The 18,461-nt window shown below is 41.1% G+C and overlaps 2 protein-coding genes across 2 annotated transcripts in view; both read left to right on the top strand.

The window, feature by feature from the left end:
- The window catches only part of MAMDC2 (MAM domain containing 2), a 70,587-nt gene extending 63,467 nt beyond the window's left edge, over window positions 1-7,120 (top strand). The window contains exons 12-14 of the mRNA XM_054398013.1: window positions 5,321-5,580; window positions 6,735-6,819; window positions 7,059-7,120. Of these exons, the coding sequence (XP_054253988.1) occupies window positions 5,321-5,580; window positions 6,735-6,819; window positions 7,059-7,120 (407 nt within the window). The remainder of the gene's footprint in view (window positions 1-5,320; window positions 5,581-6,734; window positions 6,820-7,058) is intronic.
- Window positions 7,121-9,954: 2,834 nt separating this feature from the next.
- The window catches only part of SMC5 (structural maintenance of chromosomes 5), a 59,574-nt gene continuing 51,067 nt past the window's right edge, over window positions 9,955-18,461 (top strand). The window contains exons 1-5 of the mRNA XM_054397470.1: window positions 9,955-10,001; window positions 12,307-12,448; window positions 13,526-13,578; window positions 16,148-16,310; window positions 17,947-18,081. Coding sequence (XP_054253445.1) covers window positions 9,988-10,001; window positions 12,307-12,448; window positions 13,526-13,578; window positions 16,148-16,310; window positions 17,947-18,081 — 507 coding nt within the window. The 5' untranslated portion in view covers window positions 9,955-9,987. The remainder of the gene's footprint in view (window positions 10,002-12,306; window positions 12,449-13,525; window positions 13,579-16,147; window positions 16,311-17,946; window positions 18,082-18,461) is intronic.

Below are 18,461 nucleotides of genomic sequence, written 5' to 3'. Positions count from 1 at the left end.
AATGGAAGGGGTCTAGTATCCCTTCTGTTAACTTGCCATATCCTGAAAAGTACTGGCACTGGAGTCTCAAACACTCCATGAAATCACAAGGAAAAGAGTATGGTCACTTCTCTTGTTTTGCCATGTCATGAAAAAGTACTGTTGCCTCAACCACTCCAGGAACTGGCTCCTACAAATAGAGGCACGTACAAGTCAGTGTGGGAACTCTCTCTGCACTGAACACTCTTGTCAGTAGGTATGGTGCTGGATCCAGGACTCTCTGTGTCTCTCTCTCTCACTCTCTTTTTCTCCACACCCCCTCCCCCTCCCCTCTTCTCTCTCAAAGGTTTTATGTACCAAAAGGCTTACCTTCAGTTCTCGTAAAGCTGCATAGCTTAGGCAGATAACAGTTGTGAGAGTGCCAGCACTTACAGAGTATTTGTTCTATAGAAATCTCCCAGTAAAGTTGATGTTTGTGTACAGATCTTGAGTAGTTTTTCACCTTATTCTACACCAAGGGGATTTGTGAATTTGAGTCACTCCCCCCACCCCATTAGGTGGGATATGGCAAGGCTCAGGGAAGATCTTATAGAGGGCTTCTAGTACTTAAAGGGGGCCTACAGGAAGGCTGGGGAGGAACTTTTTATCAGGGGACATAATGATAGGAGAAGGGGTAATAGTTCCAAACTGAAAAGAAAGAGTAGATTCAGATTAGATATTAGGAAGGAATTATTTACTGTGAGGGTGGTGAGTCACTGGAACAGGCCTGCCCAGATAAGCTGTGGATGCCCCCTCCCTGGAAGTGTTCAAGGCCAGACTGGATGGGGATTTGAGCACCTGATCTAGGTGAAGGTGTCCCTGCCATGGGTGGAGGGCTAGAACTATATGATCTTAAGGTCCCTTCTAACCCAAACCATTCTATGATTTGCTGAAACTAAAAGGCTAACAAATAGCTGGGTAGCTCTTCTGCATCAACATCTCCCTTTTCAAACCTTGAAGAAAATATGGATAATGAAAGAGGTCCCGCACACATGTTGTCTGGAAAATATGCTCTACAACCTCACTTGTGTGATTTAAAGTATTTAAGTGGCATCCCCGTTAGCATGAGTGAGCATGCAGGAATTGCCTCCATACAGGGGACAGAATTACTGCACACTCTGTGAGTTTTGAAATGATAAACTGTGTCACTCCGTTTGGTGCTCAGTTCCTGTAGAAAAGGACATGAGTAACAGCAGCACTGACTTCAGTATAAGGCTTGTGAACTTGAGCTTACATAGGTTTAAAAAGGCTTTTTTGAGGCATTTGGATCTGCCCTCCTTCACAGTGGTTAGCTGGAAAACTGTTTTCTAGTTAGCAAGGCAGCTTTTCTAGTTAGCATCTAACAATAACAAATGTTTTGTCATCTGCTGACCTGACAGGGAGTCACAAGATGTCTACTGCCTCCTGGGAGCTAAGGTCTGAGACATTGCTGAGAGGGACACACAGCTCATTAAGGATGCTGACTACTGCTCACACTCACTCTTCCATATTGGCATGAATGACACTGTGTGCCAGAACCTGGGCAGAATCAAGAAAGACTATAGAGCTCTTGGGGGTCCAAGTGACAAACATTGGTACCCACCTTTTCTTCATGTAGCAGTAAAAGGAAAGGGGGGCTGTCAGAAGTAGATGCATAATGAATATTGGCTCTTGGCCACGTGGTTGGAGCTGTCATGGTTTAGATTTTTATGACAATGGTTCATTATTGTAATCTGTTAGGGAGGGATGGAATATAACTGTCTCAAAGAGGTAAGAGAATCTTTTGCAGCAGGCTAGCCAGCTTGGTGAGGCAAGCATTAAACTGAAGGAATCAGGGGGTGGGTTCAAAATAGCAATGTTCATGCCATACTTGACTTTAGCAAGGCTTCTGACACTCTATCCCACAGTATCCTCATAGGCAAGCTCAGGAAGCATGGGTTAGAAGAGATGGATTGTGAACCGGTTAAACAACAGAGCTCAGAGGGTCATGATCAATGGTGCAGAGTCCTGTTGGAGACCTGTAACTAGTGATGTTCCCCAGCGGTTAGTACTGGGTCTGGTCTTGTTCATCAACAACCAAGTTTGCTGATGATGCAAAACTTGGAGGAGTGCCTGACACAGCAGAAGATCCTGCCACTATTCAGCAAGACCTTGACAAGCTGGAGAGTTGGGCAGAGGTGAACCTCATGAAGTTCAACAAGGGCAAGTGTAGAGTCTTGCATCTGGGGAGGAATAACTTACATGTGTCAGTACAGGTCAGACGCTGACCTGCTGGAAAGTGGCTCTGCAGAGAAGGACTTTGGAGTCCTGGTAGACAAGTTCACTGTGAGCCAGCAATGTGCCCTTCTGGCCAAGAAGGCCAGTAATATTCTGGAGTGCATTAAGAAGAGTGTAGCCAGCACATCAAGGGAGGTTTTCCTCCCACTTTACTGTGCCTTGGTGAGGCCACACATGGAGTATTGTGTCCAGTTGTAGGCTATCCAGTTTAAGAGAGTGGTAGACTACCCAATTTAAGAGAAACAGGGAACTACAGGAGTGAATCCAATATCTAAAATGCAGAGGTCAAGGGCATGGGGATGGTTCCCAGTGACAGTACAAAGGGCAGCACGTACAAACTAGAACACAGGAGGTTTCACTTGAACATAAGGAATCTTTGTGGCTGAAGGAGCACTGGAACAGGCTTCCCAGAGAGGTGGTGGAGTCTCCTTTTCTGGAAACTTTCAAAAGCCACCTGGGCATGTTCCTGTGCAACCTGATCTAAGTATATATACATTCGCAACTTTGACTAGATGATCTCCAGAGGTTCCTTCCAACCCCTACTATTATATGATTCTGTATTGTTTCTTGTTTATCTAAAAAGATGGTTCTGTGCACATTCAGCAAAATCTGCCTTTCCCCTCTGTTGTTTTTCTCTCCCAGTTTGGGGGCCATTGGGTGATGAATGAGGCACGAACCCTGTTGTTGTATAGCAATGAGATTCCAGAAATTCAGCAGAGAATCTCAGACGTCCTCCCAGAAGTCCTTTATTGATGCATTGTAGAATCTCTAGCATTACAGAGTCTCAGAGTCCCACTTACTGAAGAGGTCTCAGAAGCCCTTAAGAGATGAAGCAGCTAACAGAAGTCCCAAGCATATCCCTTGCAGCATCCCTACACCGAAGTCCTTGCCAGAAGAAGTGGCAAACTAACAGAAGCAGAAGTCCCTAGCAGCCCTAACCCAAGCCATTCCTACCTAAGTCCCTAACCCAAGATAACTATTGCTCAAACTGTTTTTTATACTCTTTGTTATCAATCCCTTAACCAGTAAAACCCAGCCACACATAAAAGCTAAAATCTTTTCCCAATAAGTGGTGCCAGCATGTCAAGGAGGTGGATTCTGCAGCATGTTCCAATCAAAGGGTGCCAATGTGAGGATATTGTTCTTGGCACACATGGAATGTTATTGTTTTGCTCTGTGCAGCGTGCTAAGGAATTGGTCAGCTAAGGAATCATGCACTCTGCATGCATCCAGCAGCTGACCTCAGAACAGTGGCTGCAACATATGGCTGTATTCTGAAGAAATCTGATGCCTAAGTTATCTAAGTGGAAAAGGTAGGCTGCCTAGAAATCAAGATTATTTTCCCAATCATGATACCATTGTACCATGGAATGTCTTTCAAAAGGGAACACTGAAATTCTTGTCCCTTTTATATTTAAAAATTAGATGACATTAGAGTGAATTTCCAACAAGTTTGTAATGATTCAAGCCTCAGAATTAAAGGCAAGTTATTTTATTATACTGTATGAGCTGTAGCTTTTGATTTTCAACTCATGAAACTTTTAAGCATGGGAACATCAAAATCACAGAATCACAGAATACATCTGGTTGGAAGAGATCTTGAAGATCATATAGTCCAACCTTTGACCCAGTACTGAAGGGTCAACGCTAAACCATGTCCGTAAGTGCCAGGTCCACACGCCACTTAGCACCCCCAGGGATGGTGACTCCACCACTGCCCTGGGCAGACTGTTCCGATGTTTGATAACTCTTTCAGTGAATAAGTAGTTCCTAATACGCAGCCTAAACCTCCCCTGGTGCAGCTTGCAACCATTTCCTCTAGTCCTGTCACTTGTCATCAAGGAGCAGAGGCTGGCCCCCTTCTTGCTCCAAACTCCAGGTAGTTGTAGAGAGTGAGGAAGTCTCCCCTCAGCCTCCTGTTCTCCAGACTCAACACCACCAGCTCAAAATCACTTGCAGCTAGGTTTGGCATAAGTAGCCATGGGAATTCCAACACACTGTACTAAATTATCTTTCCTTTACAGGCCTACTGCTATAGATAATCTTCTTTTTCACCCTTTCTCTTTACTGCTGTTCACCACCAAACTACAACCCAGGTTAAAAGGGATGTGTTCAGCAGGGGTTGGTGTAGATAGTAGGATTCATAATAGGATAGTATTGAGAGACACCCTGAGTGTACATGAGCTGCTCTTGCCACCCTCTGCTTTTCCTGCCTTATGATCCTTAGAAATCTCCTCTCCATCTGAGTAAAATTCCACCACCAGGACTTGTGGTGTCAGAAGAACAGCTTGTTTTCTCCAACACCACAAGAAGAGAGCAGTGAGACTTCTTGAAGAGCTGCTGTAAGATGTGAGTTAACAGCCTGCAGGCCAAGCGTGCATTTCAAGACAAAGAACAGTTGCCATATGCAGTAGATCGGATGTGGAGATGCTCCTCAGTCTTCTGACACATCTCAATTTGCTTCAGTTGGAAATAACTGAGTGCTGGATTTGGTTTAATTTGCCTGCCACTAATTAATAAATAATTTTTCCACAGATTAGAATTGATGACAGTGTTTCATTCAGTCATGAATTCTAGAGGGTCTAGATTTCCTACTTGTGTCTTCAAAACTTGTTCACAAATATTATTCATGTCATATGTAATTTAAAAGAGACATTGAAATTAATTTACTTTGTTAATAACATCAGCTCCAGCAACTGGCTAAACTGTACCCTGAGGTGTACATGCAGCTGTCTCTGAATTCCAATGCCTGGTTTAAAAAAATTACGATTTTTTGCTTGCTTTTTATCCCTTTCTGTTGCTATGTATTTCATCAGATATAAACAAACTTCTAAGTGTTCTTATATTAGCATTCACAAGTATTAGTGTTTATTGCACTACACAATTATTACAGTATTGCACATGTTTACAATTCATAAGTCTAAAACATAAAAATCTCAAAATAGTTTAAATCGTACATTTTTATATAATGAGTATGTTAAGCATAATGAACATGCTGGGAGAATGTATTCTACTTTGATAATATTTGTTTGTACATGCTTTTAAGGGTACTACATGTATATAGAGGCATCCAACATGGTCTATGGACAGAGAGCATACCTAGTTTCAAGATCACTAAGAGGAACCTCTGGAAAACAGTGTTTGACATTTTTCTATCACATGTATGGAGCTGGGACTGGATTATTAAGTGTTTATCTAAAAAAGGAAGGTGATGATGAAGAGATTCCTTTGTGGAGGAGGACAGGGGAACAAAGCATCTCATGGCTAAGGGGACTGATAGAATATGAAAGTGACAGAAAATACCAGGTAAGAAAAAACAAAAGCAGTCAAAATGGAATATTGAACTGAACTGTGTGCTAGAATGCAAGCTTTTGGTAGTATTAAAAAAAATTAATTAATGTTTAGAAGTTGGTAGCATTGAATGGACACCTGAACGTGCTGAACATGTAATATCTTACAAATGGAGGTAGGGAGAAAATTACTAGAGACATGAACATGTTGCAAGTTTGAAAAAAATACATATATATTTGAATGTAATTTAATGCTGTTTTCTCATAATTTCCTGTCAGTTGTGGTGGTTTGGTTTTTTTTTTATTTGGATCACCTGTGCAATTTCTTTTCTTTCAGCTGTCTGAAGCCCTGTTTAGATTTTACATAACCACTAAGCTGTGATAAAATGTCTGCTTCTTGCAGGGTGTTATTTCTGAGGTGGCACCAAAGGAAGGGGATGATGTGAAGCCAGAGCTCTGCCTTTAGTTTCTAGAGTGCCATCTTTTCAATGTTGCCAGAGACAAAGCCTGCTTCAGTTTTTCTATCAGAGGAAGCAGACATTGCTGTTGACAGAAATAGCACTGGGCATAAAACTGCACTGATCCCTAACCAAAGATACTGTGTGGGTTTTTTAATCACTTTGCTGTAAGACTCTGGAAATTAATTAGGGATAGAAAAAAACCCAAAACAACACAACAACAAAACCCCCACAAACAAACAAACCCACCCCACCAAAACCAACAAAAAACTAAGAAAGCTTTTACTGAAAAGCAAGTTTAGCTTCATTAGTAGGACCACAGCATAATATTGTTGACATGCTTCTTTTTCCCCTTGAGTCTTGCCTGTACACAGGCAACACAAAACAACACATTTGGACTGAAAACCAAGATGCCTCATCACTAGAGAAATTTTTTCAGTGGTCTATAGCCCACAGCAGTTTCTTGAAAAATATTGTGAGAACAAGTTTGCCTCCTTGGGTATAGCAAAATGCAGTTTCTCTGACCAGGGCAGTCAGTCCACTGATGAAGCACAGAAGTTTCTTTCCAATAAGCAGACTTTCAGGGCACACTAGATCCTTGAACAGACTGCATGAGGTTTTGTTGTTGTTGTTTTGGGGTTTTTTGTTTGTTTGTTTTGTTTTAGTTCTTTCTCATGTAGGATTCATAAAAAGCTGTGTCTTACCTTCACAGATTATTTTTGAGGCAATCCGTGGTGTGTCAATCAGAAGTGACACTGCTATTGATGATATTCTGTTCCAGGCAGGATCATGTTTAGGTAAGTTTAAACATCCTTTGTTTCTCTTAGGAGACACCTAGCAACTCACAGTGATTTTTGTAATTAGACTTTTTGCTGTGTTAGTGCAGCATTTTTCCTAATAAGATGCAAGACCATTTTCAGAATCTGGACAAGTAAAAGTGCTCAGTCTGGCATGATGGCTACAGTTTGTCCTATGCATTCTTATGTACAATTAAAACAAAAGTAATTGAATTATCCCCCCCTTCTTTGTATTCTAGAAGTGGAAGAAATTCAACTGTCATCAGGTTATCCTGACAGCTTAAATGAAATTGAGTATTAAATACAGTCCCGCTGGAAGGAATGAAGGTTTGTATGTGAGAAACTGCACAAAGTGCCTATTTTAAAATATTTTTGAAGTAAATCCTGGACTGGTTTGATTATGCACCAATATAGGAAGAACTCAGAGCACTCATGTTCCTCACCTTTGCAATGAAATTAATGACTCAGGGCTTTTTAGACTCTCCTTTAAAAATATTTTTTCTCTTTTGCATGCTGTATCAGTTATTATATAAAGGCACAGATCATTAATTTTAAGGCATTTTTTTTAACCTTTCTGATATATAGGTAAAAAGAGAAAAGTAAAGGTGCACAGTTAAAATTCAATATTGTGTTGTCTTAATCTGCATTCAGTGAATGTTTTGTGTTGGGTACAGAATGGATTTTTGTTAAGGAAGTTAAGACTATTTTGAAATTATAAAGAAAGAAGTTCTAGCTAGTAATAACAACTTACATGTTAAGTGCATTCATGATGACAAATCTCCCTGGGAGACTCAATACTCTTCTGGCAATTTTTGTGTTTTTGTATTCTTTTGCTGTAACAAATATATTTGTCATCCTTGCCAATAACTAATTCACTTTTTATGTTCCACTATAATTCAGTGCAAGTTGCTGACATTTTGAACTATAGGAAATGAAACAGTTTGCAAATATCTGGCATACAAGTCATGTTTGCTTGGGGATATTTTAATAAATCAGTTTGTACACTCACAGAGAATGTATGTATATTTTACCCAACCATAAGTGCCTTGCATTTATATTAATAGGTAATTCAATTCAAACAACTTGTTAATTTTAAAGATTTTATGTGTTTGTATGTAAGGTTTTATTTTGAAATTATTATAACTTCCTAATAAAATAGAACTTTTAAAATAATCTTACTGCTCTGCTCTAGAATTTATATGCTAACAAATTCTGGGAAAAACAAGTATCTTCAGTGGTATCTAGTAGGAATATGTTGAAATGGTTCCTTAATCTACCACCTCCTTCTCTTTTGGCTGGAATTCAGTGTCACTCAACGGGTCAAACTACCCTTTTGGTCTGTGAGATTGAGACATACCTAATTTAGGAGACTACAATTTTTATTAAGTAAAAAATTACTAACTAATAAACCAACCAATATTTTAACTAATAGACACAAGTGTTGTAAATTTACAATGATATAATTTTGCACTCTATTACACAGCTGCTACAAAGATATTATTGCAAATCTTATGAACTACATTCTCTCGATTTTATTACCCTTCGCCTTTCCCCATACCATATAGGGTGCATTTCTATGCTGCTTTATTCTTGTACACCAAATCTTCTGGACACTAGACTTGGTAAAGTGTCCAGTGAGTTATCCAAAGTAGCTGTCTGATGTCTTTGTGAGCTTGTTTGGGTGTGCAGATCAGTTTCATTACCATGTGTGTACATCTGCACTCATTTTGGACAAGAAATTTTAATGGATCTTAAATCTTCCATTTTTTCCCCTTTATCAAGAGCAACATTTTCATTGTTCTCATACTTCCCTCATATAAACTTCCCTCAAAGAAGCAACCTGCCTTAAATAACTTTTTCCTCATTGGTCCCAGTTCTGCTACAACCATCCTCAAAGATGCTGTTATGATGTCTCACAGCAGTCTCAGTCTTTGCAGGGGTGTTACTGGTAACAGTCCCTAGGTATAGGTGGCCTTGCAAGTCAAGTACTGGATACATGTCAAGTATCCAGCTCATATTGGGAAAATACTGTTTTCTTTGTAAACTTTCTAGGAAAAAATCATTCTAGTTATGTGTCAATTCCTTTACATAATTCCACTTAAGCACAAGCAGTTTCTTACTTCTGTCTTTCACCAGTTTCAATCAGTCTGCTGCTCCCTCCTTGCAGCTTTGCCTAGATATGAGGCCTTGTGCTCCAGCAGGAACCATTGGTCTGAAAGACAAAAATGAAAGCATCTGCAGCAGTCAATGTGCCGAAATTATACACACATGCATTCTTCCAGGGTAATTTTTAAAGGACATCTTCCTACAGACTTCCTGTTGTCAGAAGTAACACAGGTGAAACACGTTTCTCCTTTTGCTTTGATAAAAAATAAGAAAAAGCAAACAAAATGAGACAGCTGCTGGAATATGGAAACGAGATCTTACTCCTTGGCCCCGAAGCCTGTCTCCGTGAAGGACGGGGGCATCCACAAGGCGCGGGCCGCCCAAATGCTCGGCTGTGCTGCCACCTCGTGGCGAAAGCCTCGCGGTAGCGACCGGTGACAGCGGGCAGGCCTCGAAGCCTGCACCCCCCGAGCCTGCCCAACGCGCTCTAGACTGGGCCTCCGAGACGCAAGCTAGAGAGGTGCCTTGGCCTCTTCCCTGACGGGTCAGCACTAGGGGCACCGCCTCCGGGGACGCGGCGCAGACACCGGGGCCTATTTTTTTCCCGCAGCATCCCGCCAGGATTTGCGGCTTGCGAGGCGGGAAGAGATTCCTCTCGTCGGCCGGGCCGGGTCCAGGCTGCACTTCACGCCCGTTAGGCTACGCGGCTAACCCGAGCGCCAGGGAGCACGACCACACCACCCCACTGCTGCCTCATGCCCCGACACGGAAGACGGCGCGCTGCAGCCGGCGAAAAACTGATCGCAGCTTAGTGCCACCCTGTAGCCCAATGAGCGCGCTCTTCTCCTGCCCGCCCTTTGCCGCCCGCTAATGAGAGCGAGGCGCGGGGCGTGTCCCTACCTTGGGGGTTGAGAGAGGGCGGAGGGCAGGAAGATGGCGGCGGCAACAATGGGGAAAAGGAAATTGAGAGCTTCTCAGCTCGGCACTGGCGGCCACCAGCGGGCTGTGAAGAACTCTGCGGCGCGACCACGCTTCGTCGAGGGCTCCATTGTCAGGATCTCTATGGAGAACTTTCTGTGAGTGAGTGGCGGGCGTTTTTTTCTCCCAGGTGGCGGCGGCCCAGCGGCCGCCATTGGTCTCGGGGAGCCTGCGGGCCGATGCGGGACTGGGGAGCTGGCGGTTAAGCCAGGAGGGCCAAACCTGGAGCAGCAAGCTGGCGAGCCATGGACGCTCTCGCTGTGGTCACTCCCCACGGTCGTGCACGGAACGAGGAGACCACTCTTGATTAATAGGGGGCCATAATAAGGCCTTGGATACCGAGGCTGGAAGAGGGACCGCGTGAAGCTTTTTTTTTCCTGGAAGGTGATGCATTGCTCAGAGAGGGGAGGGGCCCTGCTCTTTGAGTTACAAGTCCCACAGGTTCTTGGTGTAGTTGTCGGTTCTGTGGGGAGGCGTTGACCAGTGGTGGTTGTGTCGGCCGGCTTTCCCTAAGGCAGTGACTCCTGTAATCCATGTCAGCCTCTGCGTGCGTTTCTTCTCTTAGTTAATTGTCAAGCAGTGGAGGAGGAGAGAGTGCAGGAGCTGCGCATAGGTCAGCGAGGGCAGGCCTTGGGAGCCATTAAAATGAAGTATCTGTGGTTGTGTCTTTTGCATGTGCTTTCCCCAGCGTCTGTGCATTGGGAATACTATTTGTTTAGAGCTATTGTAGTTACTAGCAGAAGCTTTAGACCTTTTTCTTCTAGCTGCTGTGCTGACAGTTGCATGTCAATCTTGAAAATAGGTCTGAGTAGCATAGTTCATGGGTCATGCTAAAAATATCGAATGAAGCTTCATAGTAGGTTAAGCTTCAGCATTAAGGGTTCACGTATCCTCCCTGAAGTACGTGGATTGTGTTATTGTCTTATTAACTCGTTTATGTTTCTTCTTTGGTCTTAGTGTCTCAGTTTCTTCTCTGGTAAAGTGGAGGAACAGAACACTGAATGATTTGGGGTGTTATTGATCCTGGCAATACTAATGTTTTGTCTTGAATTTGCGTGTTAGGGCTTGGTTTCTTTCTGTAGTTACTATTGCAGTAGGCATGCAGGATACACGTGGTGAAAGATGCATAATAAAATGTATGAAAAAATAAATCACTGATACCAGGCTAATGTTTTAGGTTCTCATTACTCAAGAAACCTAGTGCAGGGTGTATCAATATGTTCTTCCACAGACTTCTTGCAGAGTTTAAGACCGAAGTAGGTTGTATAGGTTGTATGAGTGGAATCTCCTGTGACTGTGGTGCTTCGGGCAGATAGAATTAAATGGTACATACTTGACTGAACTCAATTTTCTCTCTTTTTTTTAGTACATGAAATAGCATGATGCCCTAATAAAGTCAGTATAAATTGTCATTATGTGGATGGATGTAATTTGTTATGTATATTTTATTTTTATACGTATCTATATTTATATATCTATATATATATATGTATATAGATATATATTTGTCTTGAAGAAAATTGTTCAGTACAGGCTGGGAGATGATAAGAGAGCAGCCCTGTTGAAAAATACTTGGGGGGTACTGGTGAACAAGAAGCTGGACATGAGCCAACAATGTGCACTTGGAGCCCAGAAGGCAAATCATGTCTTGGGCTGCATCACAAAAAGAGAGGTGATTCTGCCGCTCTGCTCTGGTGAGACATCACTTGAAGTACTGTGTCCAGCTCTGGGTCCGCCAACACAAGACATGGACCTGCTGGAACAGGTCCAGAAGGAGGACCACCAAATCAATCAGAAAGCTGGAGCACCTCTCTTACACAGACAGGCTGAAAGAATTGTGGCTGTTCAGCTTGAAGAAGAGAAGGCTCTGGGGAGACCTTGTAACTAGTTTTCAATATCTGAAGTGGACTTACAGGAAGGCTGGGGAAGGACTATTTAGAAGACTATGTAGTGATAGGACAAGGGGCAGTGGTTTTAAACTGGAGCAGGGTAGATTTATGTTTGATGCAGGGAGGAAGTTCTTTACAATGAGAGTGGTAAAATACTGGAACAGGATACCCAGAGACATGCTTGAGGCACGTCTCTGGAGACATTGAGATATGTGGCCCTGGGCATCCTGATCTAGTTGGGCGTTTCCCTTCTCACTGCAGGGGGGTTGGACAAGATGACCTTACAGTCCTTTGTAACCTGATGAAGTCTGAATCTGTAGAATACTTTGGTTGGTAGGAATGTATTCCACAGTGTTTTATTGTAGTTTTGACTGAGATTATCTTACAAAAATGTTAGGATTTGGTCAAATTTGATAACCTTAACTGTCATATAATCAGAGTAGTTTTAAGGTAATTTTTTTTAAGGTGATATAGTGTTTATATAAGGTTCAAAAATAACGATTGTATGTTTCAGAATATATGATACCTGTGAAGTACATCCAGGACCCAATCTGAACATGATTGTGGGTGCTAATGGAACAGGGAAGTCAAGCATTATATGTGCCATCTGCTTGGGACTGGCTGGAAAACCTTCTTTCATAGGGCGAGCTGATAAGGTAACTATGAACTTTGTGATTTTTTTTTTTTCATGTTTAATCTCATTTCATTAAAAGCGTTATCTACCAGAGGAGGAGGGAAAAGATTGTCTTTCTTGATTTGCTTTATTTTTGTGAAGTGCAAGGTGTCTAAATTGTAGACTAACCTGGCCAGGCAAAGGACTTTTCTCTTGACTACTTCTTGACTTGGCTGAGTTATGAAACGGAAACATTTGAATTGTACTGGGACCTGGAGCAGGCAAGAGGTTGATAAGTAACATTTGATCAAAAATAACAACTAAAGGGGAAACAATTTTTTTAGAAGGTCTAAAATTTCCAGGTATATAGAGCTTGCAGAAATAATATACCTGTTATGTGCCTGAGAAATTATCTAAAACTATGGAGCCACCGACTTTGACTTAAATGGAAGTGTGATTATTTTGGGTTGTTTGACTAGTCTCAATTTTGTTGAGATCATGTGTTGCCATTACAGTAAAATGTTTTTATTGTAAAATGTTAACGTTTTGTCCTTGCTTTTGTTGCTATTCTGGTTGGATTAAATATATTTCAGTAGATCTTTGGAGCAATGAATCTGGGTACCTAAATAGTTGTACATATTCTCTGGTTGCAGCTTAGACTCAAGCAAATGTAAATATGGAAATTGAGTGCATGAAAATACTATGTGTTGATATTTTTATTGGTTTTTCATGTTTATATAATTTTGTACTGTTAGAATTGGCAGTTTTATTGGCACAGGTATTTGGCAATGTGTTTCATTGATACTGTTTTTGTGACCTGAATTCATGAGAACTTTCTTCTTTCTGTCAATCTGCTGATTATAAATTTGTTCGGTTTTGGAGGCTACAGCTGATCAGAAATAGTTAACCTGTGGAGGAAACTTTATCACTGCTGGTTGATAAGGAAGATAATAGTATCTTTCTTTAGTTAGTACACAGCCAAAATAAATTTTAGGTTGTAATCCTAAATTTTCATAGAGAATCCCATTACAGCAACTATTATAAAAGTACATATTTTTTAAAGAGATTACATTTTAATACACTGTTATTTTGCAATAATGACATATAATTAATTTTGTAGGTTGGTCTCTTTGTAAAGCAGGGATGCTTGAAAGGCGTAGTAGAAATTGAACTGTAAGTATCAAAATTATGTTTCCTTGTGCATTTTAAATTAGATTGTTTTCCTGCTGCAGTCATTCACAAAGTTGTGGGGAAAAAAATCTAGTGTACAGACGTCTTTCTTTAAGCTTAGTTTGATTTACTTTTTTTTTTTTAAACTAGGGCTTCAACATTTTAAGGTTAAGATCTGACTAATTCCAGCTACTGCAGTCTTCTTGTTAAGCTTTTGTGAAACAGAGCAACTGAAACAAAGGAAAATCATTTTACTGTGTAAAATTCCATAAGTAGCTGGTGGTTTACAGGACAGTATTACATGCTTCCTATGATTTTGGTTGGTTGGTTGGTTTGTTTTACAACTAAAGGGAGACTATCCAAGTAGTTTCTAAATAGGTGAGTTTTTGTTTTAAAACAAAGCTGCCAAAGCATGATGATAAAGCCTTACATGATCTGTTTAACTGAACTAAATAGAACATAGTGCTAACCAACTGATCCAAACGCTGGTTTGATTTGTATTGGCCACCCTGATGAGATTGTTTCAACATGGATGCACCCTTATACTACTTTAAAGCGTGAAGGGAGACTTGCAGTGTGTAAAGACTTAGCATTTTTTACTGTAGTGGTTGCGTTATGACTCAATCCTTTGTCTAACTGGTAGAAAATGTTTAAATGCTGCATACAGGGTGGGATAGCACCAGTGCAGAAGATTGGTTTTGACAAGTATTTTAAAATTTGATTATAAGCATGTACTGTGTTGGTTGAGTCTGCCCCTTGGGATTGTAACTAAAATCTTAAGACTTAAAGTAGTAAAAAGACCTTAATTTGGTAACAGAAAGGAGCATGTGACATGGACAGTGGAATTCAGTGCCCCTCAGCAAGTTCACTGACAACACCTAGCTGTGTGGTGTGGCTGACATGCTGGAGGGAAGGGAGGCCATCCAGAGGGACCTTGACAGCCTGGAGAGGTGGGCACAAGCCAACCTCATGAAGTTTAACAAGACCAAATGCAAGGTCCTACATTTGGGTCAGGGCAATACCAAGCACTGATATAACCTGGGCAGTGACTGGCTTGAGAGCAACCCTGAAGGAAAGCACTTGGGGGTGCAGTGGATGAGAAGCTCAGTATGAGCTGTCAGAGGCCCAGAAAGCAAGTTTGTATCCTCGGCTGCACCAAGAGAAGTGTGGCCAGTAGGTCAAGGGAGGTGATTCTCCCCTTCTACTCCACTCTGGTGAGACCCCCACCTTGAGTACTGCGTCCAGTTCTGGACCCTCTATTACAGGAAGATACAGACATGCTGGAATGTGTCCAGAGAAGGGCCACGAGGATGATCAGAGGGCTGGAGCACCTCTCCTGTGGAGACAGACTGAGGGAGTTGGGGTTTTTCAGTGTGGAGAAGAGAAGGCTCCAAGGAGACCTTATTGTGGGCTTACAGTATCTTAAGGGGGCCTACAAGACAGCTGTTGAGGGACTTTTTAGGGTATTGGGTAGTGGTAGGAGTAGGGGGAACGGAGCAAAACTAGAAGTGGGTAGATTCATATTGGATGTTAGGAAGAGGTTCTTCATCATCAGAGTATTGAGACACTGGAACAGGTTGGTCAGAGGTGGTGGAAGCCCCGTCCCCAGAAGTTTTTAAGGCCAGGCTGGATGGGGCTCTGAGCAACCTGTTGAGGTGTCACTGCCCATGGCAGGGGGTTTGGAACTAGATTATCTTTGAGGCCCCTTCCAACCTTGACAATTCCATGTCTTTGTAGGATTTTTTGAAAGAGTAGTGGATACTTGTGAGAAAATACCATGCAGTCTTCAAAAACGCTCTTATCCCTGGGGCACTTTCTCCAAACACAGGAAGCTGTTGAATTACTCATTATTCCTTTGACCCCTGTACTTAACTTTTTCTGAAGTACACAGCCTCCAAACTGTTATGAGCCCTTATCCTCCATCTGTAATATGCTGACTGAACAGTCAGTAGAAAATTTTTAAATCAAAATGGTGACCAAAATGTCAAGAGTTTTTGAGTTACTGCTCGTTTGTTATTGATGCATCTTTGAAGATGTGTTGAGCTAGAGAATCCAGTGGACAACTGATGCATCTTTGCTGGTGTTTAAAAGCAGAAAATGAAGGCAAATTAGTCTTTTCCATACTGTGATACTATTTTTATTCCCAGATGGAATGTATATGCGCAGCTTGTTGATGTAATACTGTACACTATTTTTTATTTTAAAGGCATAACATTGTACACCTCCTACATACCAGTTCTAAAACTTAATAAAAGTCATACAACCCCCCCACTTTTATATAAACCATTCACATCTATAACACCTTTTAAATAGCTCACACTTTCAGCCTGAATTTGTCATTTATATAAATAACTTCCTCTAAGATTTGCAGATATTCTTGCTGTTTCTGCGTGAATTATCTCATGATTGAAGTACTGGACCTTTTCTGAAACTTTAAATGTGAATCTGCTGCTAGTGTCTGCTTTATTAGATATTCAGATATCTAAAAGTTTTAATACCATAACTCTAACATACTTCGACACTTGGTAAACTTTGTATATTCTCAAAAACATAAATGCTTTTTATTAATCAGGTCTAAGGTACCCAACAATATCATTATCACACGTGAGATTCAAGTGACAAACAACACATCATCATGGTTTATCAACAGAAAGCCAGTAACCCTGAAAACTGTAGAAGAGCAGATTGCAGCCTTAAACATCCAAGTGGACAATTTATGCCAGTTTCTTCCTCAGGTATGAATGAATTTTGGAAGACGGTGCAAAGGCAGTGCTGTGTTTCAAGATAGATTTGTTACTTTCTTAGCTTTTTATAGCATTTAAGCAATTTAATGGGACAGCACAAAGTATGAAGGCAATGAGGTAGCCATACTGGTGTGATGGTGAAAGAAAGGAGGAAGTGTGTGACCTTCAAGGCTTACTATTTGGATGGTTTTATACTTGTCAGCTGAAAGGAAAGCTACAGTGGTGTTTGAGTCGCCACACTAACAGTGTTATCTCTCTGTCCTGTCTGTGCTGCTGTAGGCATGTTCTTAATCAACAAATTTGGAGGGTAATTTTTGTAAACCCTTGAGAGCCCTGTCTGTACCTTTGCTTGCATGGTTCCAGTAGTTCTTCATGCCTGACTTTCCTAGTCTATCTCTACATTCACTTTCCTCTAGTTATGTCCAGTCAGTTCCTCAGGACTGGTTCCTGTACTTGGTAAGTGAGGGGAAAGAGTTGTCTCTTTCTCAAAAAATGCCAGAAACCAGTCCTAACTGACTCTGCACTTACAGCAGCCTACTACTAGAGCTTTTTTGGTAATGTTAGTAGCTCAACAGTTTCTTGAACTTAGTGCATGACTTAAAAGTATTTAAAATCGAGTTATGTAAGAATAAAGTCATCCTAATGTAAAATATGTCCTAAAGGACAGATTAATGAATATTACAAGCAGTTTCCGTATCTGCATCCATACTTAAACATGGCAGTATTTCTATGTAGATAACCACGTTGCCTCACAATTACACATTTACGAAAGTTAAGGCAAGCTCCTTCAAAAGACTTTCCCACTTCATGGGAATCAACAGGATGCTTTATCAGAGCCTAGCCAAACACAGACTTCTTGTTGTGTTTAAGGAGAAGCGTGTTCAAGAAAACATGCTGACAAACATTAAAATTTAGAAAGCTAGTATTGCAGGAACAAATAATTTGGGGTGCTGAGGTTATATTTCCATTTGCGTATTCACAATATTTGTTCAGAGTAGGATTTTATGCATACTCTGCAAACTTAACTTTTGCATTTAAAACGTTTTTTCTTTCTTTAATACATAAATGTCAATTCTGTTAATAACTACTTTGTTGAAAATTCTGGGTTATTTGCTCTCTGCCGTTGTAGCATCAGTAAGCACACCTTTTATTCCAGTCTTGGTTTTGAGCTGTTCTTCTGTCTTGGACTGTAGCAATGCTTCTTGTTACCCTTGGCTACCAGTCTTAGTATTAAATTCTAGGCGGTTTAACTTCTTAGTTAATCATAGCATTTATATGGGCAAGGTGTAGCCTCAGCTGCCTGAGAACTGCATTAAATTGCCTTATTCAGAAGAATAATAGCCAATTCAAAAGTAATGAACCAACCCAAGTCCTCAAAAACTGCCAAACAGCCAAGAACAGCTAACCTTTAAGCCCAAGAGAACCGTGTATAAAATACTAAAAATGTTCAGGGAGATTTGGCTCCTAACCAGAGTTGGTCATCCTATGCTTAACTATGCCAGACCTATCTGGCGTAGAACTGGAAGTCGTGACGTTTATGAGAAGTTACTTGTGGAATTTAAATCCAGTATTACTGTATTGCACTGTTCTAACTAATATTGTATTTGTGTAACTATTTTTGTGATAGGACAGAGTCGGAGAATTCGCAAAACTGAGTAAGATTGAGTTGCTTGAAGCTACTGAAAAATCCATCGGTCCCCCAGAAATGTATCAATTTCACTGTGAACTGAAAAACTCCAGAGAAAAAGAAAGAGAACTGGAGGTAAACATGAACATTATAGGGATGGAGGGCAGTCACTGTAGGTAAAAGAGCATAACAAAATTAATTGTGATGGAATTAGAAGGTGATACTTACAAAGTCTGTGGTAAGGTGGTTTTACCATGCTCATCTTTCACTCACCTGACACATTCTTGCAAGCACAAAGACATATGTGCAACTTATCTGGACACAGAGGACAAGGGATGCCTGTTGTCAAGTGCTCATCACTTCTATGTGATTCTTGACTGGCAAGAACTCTTCTGGTCAGTTCTATAAACTGTGGACGAGATTGTTGCCTGTTACCTGTTTTTTTTCAGGATTTGGAATATTAACATAGAGGAAAAGGGGCAGTGTATGCAGTGAGCTTCAACCTTGTTGCCATC

Source organism: Indicator indicator, chromosome Z, assembly GCF_027791375.1.
Source record: "Indicator indicator isolate 239-I01 chromosome Z, UM_Iind_1.1, whole genome shotgun sequence".
Classification (NCBI taxonomy): domain Eukaryota; kingdom Metazoa; phylum Chordata; class Aves; order Piciformes; family Indicatoridae; genus Indicator; species Indicator indicator.
This window is presented reverse-complemented; position numbering and strand designations above follow the sequence as displayed.